Source organism: Aquarana catesbeiana, linkage group LG02 (assembly GCF_042186555.1).
Source record: "Aquarana catesbeiana isolate 2022-GZ linkage group LG02, ASM4218655v1, whole genome shotgun sequence".
Taxonomy (NCBI): domain Eukaryota; kingdom Metazoa; phylum Chordata; class Amphibia; order Anura; family Ranidae; genus Aquarana; species Aquarana catesbeiana.
In genome coordinates, this window is record NC_133325.1 from 188,617,915 (window position 1) to 188,631,623 (window position 13,709).

General features: G+C 38.1%; 1 protein-coding gene across 1 annotated transcript; it reads left to right on the forward strand.

Annotated features, from left to right (window-relative positions):
- The first annotated feature begins 1,191 nt into the window (after window positions 1–1,191).
- WNT1 (Wnt family member 1) lies at window positions 1,192–12,572 on the forward strand. The gene is made up of 4 exons (XM_073614057.1): window positions 1,192–1,505; window positions 4,751–5,010; window positions 5,132–5,397; window positions 10,237–12,572. Exons 1-4 carry the CDS (start codon window positions 1,405–1,407, stop codon window positions 10,726–10,728), a joined length of 1,119 nt encoding a protein of 372 aa, XP_073470158.1. The 5' UTR covers window positions 1,192–1,404; the 3' UTR covers window positions 10,729–12,572.
- The last annotated feature ends 1,137 nt before the right edge of the window (window positions 12,573–13,709 follow it).

The window sequence follows — 13,709 nt, forward strand, 5'->3', positions numbered from 1 at the left end:
TGCACACGCCTTTGGCTGTAACATATTATTTGCCTTAACAATTATTATTTTCAGCAATGACGGCTAATGAGAGCTGCAAATAACTGTCACATGGCTAAAAATAAGGCCAGTTATAGCAAATAGCAAATGAGTTAGAACCTAGTGAATTGAGCCTTTAGTAAGTTATTTTGAAAAGTGGGTTAAGCAAACAGAAAAACATAATTTTTATTCTGTTAATACGTAGCTTTCCCTGATCTTAAGTTATTTTCCACCTGAACTTCACAAGCAAGTCTAAAAATACATGTGTAATATATGAACGCATTTAATGGTGGTAAGTGGAATTTAGAATTACATGAAGTCCATGCACAAGATGGCAAAGTAACAGTCTGGGTAAAAAGCGGACACAGCACATTGGTAACAGCAGCATAAACCAGAATGACGTTTGCGGAGCAGCTGCCAAAAAAGTGAAAGTTAAAAAAAAAAAAATCCGAAGGGAAAAAGCCACTAGAGAAAACCTCAGAGATGCTGAGCTCCCAGAGTAGCCTCATGGTACAGCAGCCTCTAATGTCAGTGTGATAGGATATTCCAGGAAGGGGAGAGGCGAGAAAAGACTGTGTGGGATCTGGACAAATAATAAGACCTGCTCACTGCACACACTGGACAGAACCTGGTGTCTGTCAATAAACATCCACACAGAAGGCACCCTAGACCCTGCTCTGCTCTCCGCATCCTGTGGCCAGGCTCTGAGGGGTTTAGAAACGATTACACTTTGCCAATCCATATGAGAACATACATTAGACCTTATTGTTGAGTTATTGGAAGAACACAAAAAGCTCCCTCTGGCTCTGATTTTTTTTTTTTCAACATAGTTGCAGAAGTAAAAATCTGAAGATGTGGGGGTGGGAGGATTGCCCCCTCTGCGTTGGATTTAGTGGCTGTCATGCAGAGAAGGATTGGGGAGGAATTGTACAATGACTGAGCTGGTCTCTATGGCCATTAAGGGTATTAATCTCTCTCTCCACCTTCTTTCTCTTTGGCCTTCTCTGATGGAAAGACAGCTCCTGACCGCTGTGTCACCCACTCAGTAGGGGCAGAATATGTCCCCAGGTCCTCATTGTTAGTATAAGCTGAGGTCTACTTATTCAGTGCTGCTTGGGATCTTGTCTCCAACTTCCACTACATCTTATTGTGTATCGCTGCATCCAGGAGGACTCATCCCTAACAATCCAGGAGTTAAGCAGTAGCAACAACAGCAGTGCTTCTTTGGCAATTGAGAGATAAATATTTCAAGTGTCTGCTGACCCTCAGCTGTCTGCATTTAGTGCACACTGACAGCCATTCACAGGTGGATGTGACATGAGTAGTGGCCAAGACCAGTGATTTGCATCCGTCCTACGCCAGGCACCTTGCACCTTCCCTGAAGACATGAGGATCCTTACTTTCCTGGTCAGCCTTAAGACTCTGTGGGTTCTGGCTTTCTCCTCGTTTTCCAATACGATGGCTGTGAATAACAGTGGCAAGTGGTGGTGAGTTATACCTGTCCATCTGGCAATGCTGTTAAATGTAATGTGTTTTATTTTATAGTGATAGTATAGTAGCACCTGTAGTGTACGCATGTCAGAATGTTCAGTATAGCAATTGTACACAAAAATGTATATGTTTAGGATTTGCGTTTTACATGCCACAACTGGAAAAGACAACATTCTATAAGCATGAAGATCAGCAAAAATAAAATTGTATGCTCTCCGAAAATAAATAACTTCATCATTAATTTATTTATGATATCTATTAATTATCTATCAAAAAAGTCATTGCAAGAAACCATTTAATGTTTAAAATGCTCTATGTAGCATACCTTACATGTACTTATGGATAATTAACCTTGTCCATTATTTAATATATTCATTTTTTAATATTAGTTAGAAATTTGCAAACTAACATCTGAGAAGTTTCACCGGGTGCCATTTTTTGTTGCTCTATTTTCAATATATTTCAGCCTAATTGTGCTTAGTCTGCTTTGCTGTCAAATACTGTACAATTAATTTATCCTATTGACAATAGAATAATGGTCTTTGGTCTTGCCTATCATTTGTAACAACACATCATTTCATATCAATTTCAGCCTACCATCAAATTTCAGCTGAATTCATAATAACAGGGCAGGAAACACATTTCTGTATATCAGTTCACATTATTTCAGTGTGTGTGTGTTATCTCTAGTTAGGTACAAGTTGCTTACAATAAATACGCCCAGCTTATAAAGGTTTTGCTAGTGTATCCTACAAAACGGCACCATATTAACCACATTCTGTATTGTTATTAGTATTACATCTATTCTATGCTTAATCTACATTTACTATACACCTAAATTTACTAAATTACATACAGTAAACACTGTTAAAATACTATAGGCATATAAGCTACAGAGAAATGTGTGAAGTTCAGTAAAGCTTATCAACCAATCAGATTTCCTCTTTCAGTGAGCTGATGTTAGTGATCTAAAACCTGACTGGTTGCCACCGTCTACTGCACTGTATACATCACTTTTGCTCTTTGCTCTTGTTTCCTGAATAAACCTAATGCTATTTGGCCCATAGTCCACCAAATTGGTGTAAACTGATCTAATTAATATTGCCTTTTATTTATAATGTTTTCCAGCATTGTTGATCCTGCTTAGTATGGAACACTTATCTACATTTATTACCAAGTACATTGAACCTCTTCTTTCAATAAATTGATGTCATCATTACCTACAATGAGTGCAACTCATCGACATTCAGTAATACACTATCCCTTTGCGTACATTCATATGTCCCAACTAGCACTGCATTTAACCTGCATTCATTATGACGGTGCAGCTTGAATACACTTAACATGACTGTGCATCTCCTTTCATTGATTCTAGCATCTGCCTATTTAAATTAACAGTGAACACTTTAGCCTAGGTCCCTAAACTTTGGGCTGAAACCTTAATTGGGACATCAAATTACTTTTTGGGTTTCAAAAATTCTTAAACATAATATTCATTCAACAGGGTTTTTCTGAGCTTCTATTATTTTTTTTAAGCTTGGGACAAAAGTAGATAAAGGTTGAGTACCTCTGTGCTATATTATTGTCAACATACCTGAGGTGCAATATTACATTATGCTACTATTACCGGACACACCTAAAGTATGCAGTTACTGTATCTGAGCTGCAATACTACAACTACAGTGCTCTTCACCATCATCAAATATGGGTATCTTGTGGGTGTACTTTGCAGCAATTCAATTACAGCGTACATAAGGATATAAAGTCTGGGAAATCTCTCCAAATGATAAATGGTATTTGAACATCCATTAAAATATATTCTCATTTGACAATTGCATTATAGATAAACAAAGCAAATTATCTCATTTACATCTCTTTTATCATTTATATTTCTGACCTGTGTATGGCCTATGTACAGTATGACAGTATAACAAGGAACCAATGTAAAATGTACACAACAGAGTTCTAGGCTGATTACACAATACTTATATGGACTTTTTGTTTACTATTTGATTAAAGGAACCATCATACATCATATATTTATCATGACAGAATGTCCACCATTATATTTTTATTCTACATTAAAACAGAGCTGGTCATGCCTAACCTTTATGACATGTATTGCTCTTTATTAAAGATTAACACTTAGATTAAAGAGTTAGTAAAGTATTAAAGTATAGTAACATATTTAATGTATTTTCATCATATTTTATTCCTTACAGCATCAGAAAGTGAAGTACATTTTTGTCAGCTTTCACATTTTTAGATTTAAACTGGTTTCACATGATCTGCTTCAAAATAGCCGTATGGTTAATTATATGAAACCATGATCGCCACTTCCCTTACAAGCCCCATCAAGTGATATATATCTAACCACAACCATGGTAATATAACACTCCAACTTACACGTCCATGCGCACATAGGAGAAGGCTTGTGGTTTCCATAGAATAAACACAGCAGAGGTGATATATTTAATAGCTTAGTGATTACAGAGTATGATTGTCCAACTATAACTGTGATAATTATCTATAGCACTTATTACACTAAGAATTTAGAAATGTTCCAAGCAGTATACATGTACTGTAATTCAGCGGTATTTATTCTTACTGCTAATAATGTATGTATTGGAATGTTTGCTATAGTATATAGAAGTCACACTGCAGTTCCAAGGCCATATAAAGGTCTAAATCAGCAGCTCATAAAACTCTGAAGTGACTTCTAATGATATTTTTATTGTACGATACATTATGCCTTGGAATGAACTAGTTTCATCCTAGAACTAAAATAAATTCCTTAAGTTTTCATGTATTCTGCTATAGCTGACCATTCAAATTCATTAAGGAAAACTGTACTGAGAGGATTATGGAAGCTGCCATCATGCAGATCAGAAAAGTCAGAGAGATATCTGAACTGCTAATCTGAATTCTTGTTTCAGGTCAGCAATTGAGAAAGTACTGAAGCCATTGGATCAGCATGGCAGCCAGTATTCTCAAAAGGACAGATCAGAAATGGCAGCCTACCTGTTTCCTCAGTATAACTTTACAATAAGTAATACATCATGAACATTACTATTTTCAGAATGTCACTATATGACCATTACTGCCCACCAAACATAAGGATATATTTTACAGGGTATTAAAGAGATTTCAATGCTGTCTGACTCTTTACATGATAGCTGCACTGATGTATTAAATGTTGATGGCACATATGGCTAACCCTGATTTTGTTGTCCTTTCACAGGGGTATAGTAAATGTGGCCTCCTCTGGAAATGTGCTTCCTGGGTCAGACATGGGCCCAGTTCCTCTAGTGCTAGATCCAAGTCTTCAGTTACTAAGTCGAAGACAGAGGCGTCTTATCCGTCAAAATCCAGGCATTCTCCAAAGCATCACCCGTGGCCTTCTGAGTGCTATCCGAGAGTGTAAGTGGCAGTTTCGAAATCGGCGTTGGAACTGCCCCACCGGGCCTGGAAACCAGGTGTTTGGAAAGATTATTAACCGAGGTAAGAATTACGGGGAACTGTTCAGCAATGTATCCTGCAGTAACCAATGGCAATTGCATTGGAGAATATTTGCTATGTTAGCACTTTGTGTAAAAGTAACAAAGCTCTTCCTCTTTTACAGGCTGCAGGGAGACGGCCTTTGTGTTTGCTATAACCAGTGCTGGTGTGACTCATTCCGTGGCTCGTTCCTGTTCTGAGGGCTCGATTGAGTCCTGCTCATGTGATTACCGGCGTCGGGGTCCAGGGGGGCCAGACTGGCATTGGGGAGGTTGCAGTGACAATATTGAATTTGGAAGATTCATCGGGAAAGAGTTTGTTGACTCCAGTGAAAGGGGGAGAGACCTAAAGTATCTGGTGAACTTACATAACAATCAGGCAGGCAGAATGGTAAGTAAAAAAACATACTATTATGAACAGATTCCTTGTTATTTTTATTTTTCTTTAGTGAAGAAATCAAGCTTTTATGGTGTCTTCACCAACACATGAACCATGTGTAATCATTTATATTTTATCCTCTGTACATGTACATTTTACCTCCACAGGATATTTTAAGTATATCCAAACAAGTAAAAGGTCATCTCCCATAATGCAAAAAAAAAAATATTTTCTTGTTCTTACCTTTGTAATATTCGATTTTACTGAGCAATATGTGATAGAGGGTTGGGCGCAGACACAAAGCAGGTGTTTTGGCAAGCTCTAAGCTGAATATTAGCTGCTCTCCCATTGTAAGGAAAGAAGGTAATAACAGAAGTTATGTCAACAGTTCCTCATCTAAAAGTAACACTCTACACAGCTTCAACAAGGGTTCCTTGAGCAATGAGCCACTTCTGCCTCTCAGATTAACCACTGACAGCAATGATCTATTTAGTGATCTGTAAAAGAGGAATTTTTCCCAGTGACCACAAATATAAAGACAATTCTCTTCAATGACCACCACACTATTGTACCATGAGCTGTAGACGTTGTAATTATTATCAGGGGATCCCTGGGCCCAGAAAGTCAATTCAAGAGTTCATGTTAAAAAGGTTGAGAAAGGCTGCTCTACTACGTGGTCTTCCTCATGTGGGAGCAACATATACTTTGCCTACATGCATCTAGTAAAGCTGTATTTCTTTCCTCCAGCCTGACGTGCAGTGGAAAGGGGTGGGTTTTCATTAGAAGGGGCATAGGTTCACATCGTAAGCACCAATATCTAATTTGTACAGGAGCTATCATAGGGAGGCTCTGTGCCATTGCTGACTCAAATGAGTTGTTGCTTTATTAATTTGCAACATGCCAACTGCAGCAGCCCAGTGTATTGAAAGTCTTGGTCAGAGTACACAATCCTTTTTTACCTAAGGCTTATCATAAGAATATTGGATGTTTTCTTTAAAGTGTATCTGTACCCAAGAACAAAAAGTGTTTTATATATAGCGACTTTCTAGTCTATAGATGTGGTGGCCACATTTCATTTTTTTCCTTCAGGTATTTCCTGTATTATTACCTGGTGATCCTGCCAGTAACAGACTTCTTAGAAGGGGGCTGATTTCACGAGCTGGAATGGGAGCTGCTGCAAAATCAGCAGTTTTGCCCAGCTGGCATTAGGATGGTGGGCATGAAGGTGACTTTGGGAATTACTTCTTCTGCTCCAGCAGCTGCGTAAGAGACACCTGCCTTGAGAAAGATGCTGCTGTAGGTAGGAAGGGAGATGAGGAAAGTGAGGGGTGCAGGCCTTTTGTCTCAGTTAGGTGCTGCTTCCTCCCAGCTATGTGATATGGAGTGATGTGTTTCTTTATGCATCTGGTATCCAAATGGCTGGTACATTTATCATGGCTGATATGTTGCAGGCAGAGACTACAAACCACAACAGTGCTGTTGACAGCAGATATGTTAAAATAGGCCCGCACTGCAGAGGTCTATGGACCAACCCTATGCTCCCTCTCCTTCAGAACTTTCCTCCTTTCCAATTGGTGGCACCCACTTACAGTCTGCCACCTCATCTTCAACCCCCTGCTCATCAGTGGAGCCAGCATTGCAGTAAGCCCCAGCTGCTGTAACATCATTGCCTTCCTGCTGCTCCCTACCTGATGTACCCTTCTTCTATGGTTGTTGCACTATTATCCTCATCCCCAATATGTGAAAAGAGAAATGCTTGTGTATGAGCAGGATCATCCTCCCGCAGCAAGTCTGTGATTGTGTGAGCAAAAAATTCAACAAATCCACATTGCCAGCTAGTGGAGCTATGGAGGGATTAGCAAAAGAGGAGGGGTAGAAACAAGAGGGCTCTTTAGCAGCCATATTTGTTGGCATATCTCCTGATCCAAAGAAACACCAAACTCCCAGTAACCTTATACACTAACATCAATGGGCCTCAAAACACACCTAAGCTATTTTCAAATATGTGCTGCACTGCACACAGATATGAACAGGCACTATCTATGACATTGAATCCACAATAATGACACCATAGTGCTAAGGTATTGCTGAGGTCGAGAGTTAGCTCAGCCGAGAACTACAGAAAATGATTGTGATAATTCTTGGCATTCGCAGATATGCTACACTAGTATTGCCCTCTTCAGATTAGGAAATCTTTCTACCAAACATCAAAATAAAAACAAGAGGGCGCAAAGGCCTAGTGCACTACCCGATAAAAAGTTTATTAAAGACAAACATATGCTGAATACGTACTCACAAAAAGCCAAAAGGCAAAAGAGGGTTGAATAAACAGAAAAGAAAGAATTGAGAAACTCAAAAAATAGGTGGACTTTGTGGGCACACATGAGAGGACAGCTTAGTAAAAAATATAATTTTATTACAACATGATTAAAAAACATGAAAAACATACAATCAACACTTCACAGGTTACCAGTTACCCAATAATGCAGTTATGAAGGTTGGGTTACACACGGAGAGGACATCTACACATATTGGAGCAGGTCATATGGAACCTCTGTCACCCATTCGGTATCCTTTGTCAGGGCCTCGACAATAGGCCTCCTTAATAGGGATATCTGCCATACCGAGATACAATAAATGCTACCCTATTCCTCTCAGTTTAGAGAATGCTCTTTTTTGATATCTAGTCATAGCATTTCAGGATCAGGCCTATACGTCTTTGATATTTCTCCTGGTTGACGGGATATGCCATAATGTAAGGAAGTATATCTCTATCACGGGCTTGGACCCTGCTTTTGCTATGCGGTTGGTCTAGTCGCTACTATATAGTAGATATATATTTCTGAACCTGGTTCCATAGTGGTTTACAGCCTTCTTGCACTTTATTTACCGGGTTCATTACAAACAACCTTTTTTGCATTTGCATCATTTTGTTACACCTGAAATTATAGCTTTTTGGATGTCTGTCCAGTTTTGTGAAGTCTCCTATATCCTTGGACACAGACTCACCAGCACCTACCCAGTATTGTCCTGAGGAAGCTAATATCTAGGGAAACGCGTTGACGAGCAAGTGTGAAGGTGTTAGTGGATCAAGTTCTCCTACCTGATACAATATAAGATACTTTTATACCTAGATCCAACCTTCATAACTGCATTATTGGGTAATTGGTAACTTGTGTCCATATGGGGTGTTGATTGTATGTTTTTTAATTATGTTGTAATAAAATTATATTTTTTACTAAGCTCTCCTCTCATGTGTGCCCACAAAGTCCACCTATTTTTTGAGTTTCTCAATCCTTTCTTATATATATTTTGGATGTTGGCATGGTGAGGGACCTCCCGTCGTAGGGTTGAATAAATGTAACCCAAATGACAGGAAGGTCAAGATGTGGGTGCGTATCCCCGAGACCTGGGATTACTCAGATGTAAAACTATAAAAGCTGGGGAAAGGAGATTGGTGGTATTCATAATGGGAATAATTCAGACGGTGTGATATGATAAATATTAGATGGATGTCTCACTATTAGAAGAAAAGTGGCAGTAGACATCCACAGTCAGTTGCTCTTGAAAGTTTAGTTAGTCAGCAGTATTTTTATTGATGCTTACTATTGTTTGTGATTAAATAAGGCTGGCAAAATCCTTAACTAAGGCTAATTTACTCAATTATTGGTTCACTACTATGTCAGCTTAAAGCAGAACTTGCTGTAAATGTATTTGAGCACAACAAAACCAAAAACCAAAATGTCCCCATGTTTTATTTTGTTGAGAAATCACTTTGAAATAAACCATTCTAGCATTTCTATGCACAGCCATCTTTAGTAAGGGTAATTTATTTATTTTTTTTTTTATAATCTGGTGGAGGGGAGAAGGGGCTTTCTGAGCTAAGCGCACCCTGCTGCCTAAGGGCAGATGGATTCCAGAATGTAAATGTCACATGAATCATCTGCAGGGTGTGCTTACCTCAGAAAGCCCCTTCTCCCCTCCACCAGATTATAAAAAAAAAATGCCCATGAAGACTCCTGGGATGTATGACATTTTGGCCTAGGCCAGAAACCAGGAAGCAATGTAAAAAAAATAAAGCAAGCAAATATAATATGCTTTAATATCTATTTACTAAGGCTAGCAGCATAAGGATTAAAAATAGTTAATGCTAATTGGGAGAGTAAAGTTCCTCTTTAAAAAGCACCGCTAGCTAAAACTGCTTTTTTTTTTTTTTTTTAATTGCTGTCTGTGTCCCCCAAAAAGGGGATTTCCCCCACTTTGTGTTATAGTTACATAGTTACTGTCCTAGTAATGCTAGTCACAGAGAGAGAAATAAAGCAACACTCTACAACAGACATACTTTTTATTAGTAGAGTGGGTAAAGGTTAGAACGTATATCAAGTCTTTATTATTGCCACTGTCACCATTTTGGAGATATACCCTCACTTTCTGTTCCAGTTCTAGGGGTCACCTAGAACTGGATAGTATAGAGAATGAAGGAAACTCTCCCTGAAAGGGACTGTGACAGCAAAAAAAAAATGCTCTCTATCTAAAACTCAAATCAAAAGATTTTCTGGAGTTCCACTTTTTCTTTATTCCTCTTTATAAAACTTAAAGTGATTATCAAATGGCACTGGTAAGGTTTACTATTAAACATTACCACCTATAGCAAACAAGCCAGTATATGCCAGCTTGTTTGCTATAAGACAGAGATCTAGTCGCAACATTTACACAGTATATCATTTGATTATTTATAGCCACAATAAAAACCCATTCCATGTTCTTGTAATTTGTGATACAATCAATTAATTACTAAATTAGTGTGTGAATTTTAGAGCAAGAAATGACATTTCCTGTTATTTTTTCCAGACAGTACTGTCAGAGATGCGGCAGGAATGCAAGTGTCACGGAATGTCAGGATCCTGCTCCCTACGAACCTGTTGGATGCGCCTTCCCCCCTTTCGAGCAGTTGGTGATGCACTAAAAGACCGCTTTGATGGTGCTTCTAAAGTTACGTACAGTAACAACGGCAGTAACCGTGGTGGTTCTCGTAGTGATGTACCACATCTGGAACCAGAGAACCCCACTCACGCAATGCCTTCTGTTAGAGATCTTGTATATTTTGAGAAGTCCCCAAATTTTTGCAGTGCCAGCGAAAAGACTGGAACTCCAGGTACAACAGGACGAATATGTAACAGCACCTCCTTAGGTCTGGATGGCTGTGAACTTCTTTGTTGTGGGCGTGGTTACAGAAGCCGAGCTGAAAAAGTCACTGAACGTTGTCATTGCACCTTTCACTGGTGTTGTCATGTCACCTGCTTGAACTGCACTACTACACAAATGGTTCACGAATGCTTGTGACAGTTGTACTTATGCACTTTGCAGTAAATGGACAGCTTAATTTCCCTCATCAAAGTCTAGTGTAGTGAAAGTGTATCTGCCAGTCAGGATACAGTACTGGCACATTGACACTCAAAATGCTACCAAATCAGGGACACAATGGACTGCTATATAACACTCAAACTTAATTTTTTTACACTGAGAACAACCATCTTTCATAATGTATTTAACAGATTTAACACAGAACTGTATAATACACTTAGTTACTGTATCTATAACATTCTAGCTCATCTAGCACTGATAATGTTGCACTGATTTATCTGCTTTAACCTTAAGTACCTAAACATAGCAATTATTAATGCCAAACCATGGTACCTCAAGTAATGCAATAGGTAGAAGTTGATGATATCATAGAAACTGTTTGCCAAAATGAGCATCAGTATCGTTAGACTAAAGCTGGCCATACATTATACAATTTTCTTCTTTAATTTCTTTTAGATTTAACTTCAACTATGTAGTGCAAGGGCCTGCCTGATTGTATACAAATTGAAAGCGTTTAGGTTTGACCCCATATTATACGGTTTTGGTAAAGGAAATTTGTACAAGAAAATTGTATAATGTGAGGCCAGCCTTAGTATGGGGGTATGGAGCAGGAAACTCCCTGGCCTTAAAGGTAATTTAGCTCAAGCAGTCCAGGAACTGAATAAGACCACTGATGGCCCCTGTGCTGAATTTAAACCAGAGCCATGTGGATTTTATTCACATTTCTGTCCTGAAAACAAAGTAGAACTTTCTTGATGATATTCGAACTGCAGTGTTGCAAAGTAGGTGATTAGATGTATTTCTATTATAAGTACATGCATAAATGTTGTGGTGGAGCCCAATGTTGAGGAGACATATCAGCATCAATAGTACTGTGGCCAGTGATAGAAGGAAGAAAGTCTAAGAAGAACAAATTAAATGAAATACATAGGACTGAGATGCTGGACCTCCCTGCATCTCAGGATAGCAGTGAGACGAGAAAAGAAACTTAAGTGATTTCATTCACAGAGTAACCTACTAAGAATCAGCACAGTTTGTGTAGGAGTAATTGCTAGTTTAAAACATGAATGAATATTTGTCAAGAAGAAGGACATAAGGACAGAACATCCTACTGGGAATAATATTAGATTTTGGATATCACAAAAGCCAATTTATTTACTCTCCCAGCTGGACAAGCGGTGGGAACATAACCAAAGATGTTGTGTTCTCAATATATGAATGCCATTCGGAGGCGGACCGGCCAAATAGACCCCTCTATGGGCGTAAACTGAACAGCTCTGAAGCAAGAGAAATTAACACTTGTCACGGAATGTCATCACTTCAGAGATCTCCATATTAATACACATGCCACGTCTTCTTGTGAGTGCATTTCTAAAACAAATTGATAGTGCATACCATCTCCTTGAAAGACCACAATTTATATTGTACATATAATCCAACCTGCTTTGTCATTTCAAAGGCAAAGATCAAATTTTCTCTCTGCAGTAAAACATATGTAGTAGGAAGTGACATTTTTAAATTATTATGGAGAAGCTTGCTAAATTCAGAAAAAAAAAAATCGAAATCTCTCAGATACCAGTAAAAGAAACCCCAGCTTTTAAGCTGAAAAGAGTCACAGACATTTTTTTTTTTTTTTTTTTTTTTTTTTAGGGGGGAGGTCTTATTCCTGGTAAGCCATATTTCAAAATTTAGTTAGGCTTTATAGCAAAGTTTCCCATACAACAGTTTCACATTGACATAATTTCTGAAAAACTTCAGCACAGAAAAAGTGGAATTTCCCACAGCACCACTAACTTTTAGCTTTCTTTTTAATGCTTGAGGCAATCTGCTTTTCTAGCAAGTTACCCTCCGTCACTAATAGTGAAAAATGGACCAGATTCTGTCATATTCAGCTGGGAACCAATAACAAAAGATACTTGTAGAAGTATATTAAACCTAGTACCATTTGATTACTACAACTAATTCCACAAATGCTATACCAGACAGAATTGTAGAAAATGCAAGTTAACCAGGGAACAATAATGGATTATGACTTACCATATTTACTGTACCTTGTTATATATTGCATTCATAAATCTTGAAAGGAGTCTAAATAACTGATGATGGCCATACACGTAGTAATCTGATTCTTTCGCAGAATATGACCATTTGATCAAATCTATGAATTACTGAAAAAACACATACTGTGTCAGAGATTCATTATGAGTAAAATGGATTGATTTCATCTAAATGATTTTTAATGGTCTGGGCAGAAAATCCAATCGTAGGAATGTAGATAAGTATGATGATTAAGTGTATGCATCGAACATGTATGTATGTGTATGGATTGAACAATCTCTTCTATCTGCTGATCATAGTTTTCTCCTGGAAAGTAAATTGATTGACACTTTGGTCTGTGTGTGGCCACTCATCTAGATAGATAGATACAGTACATTACAGTGATCCCATAAAATATCTTATAGTTCTGTATTGCCTCTTACACAAGGCTCTGCTAGCTGTACTACTACTGTGTGCTGGCTTTTATTTAAAAGGGGATCTCTCAAAAGAGCACTTTAACATGTGTTATCTCTTTAATGCCCCATAGCACTAAATTCACACTGGCAAAGGAATTCAAGTCATACACTTTTTTTATATAATTAGCAACTCAGGACTTCTTGGTTTCATTTCCTATAGGCTACAAAATACACTTTTTAAATACAATTATGAAACAAGATGCCAACTAAAACTGTTGCTTAGGTCATAATGCAGAGGACCTAAAACAAGTATATTCATAAACAAGCTTTTCCCTTTTACTATAAAGTTCAATGATAATATGCTTTAACATGTAATTATTTGATAACGTTTCGTACTGCAGATCTCTCTTTAAAGTCTTTAGTAAGCACTTAAATCTAAATGTGTCTGGCATACTGTTAATCTTTTATAAGGGATATAACAAAGAGGGTGGGCAAAGACAGCAGCTT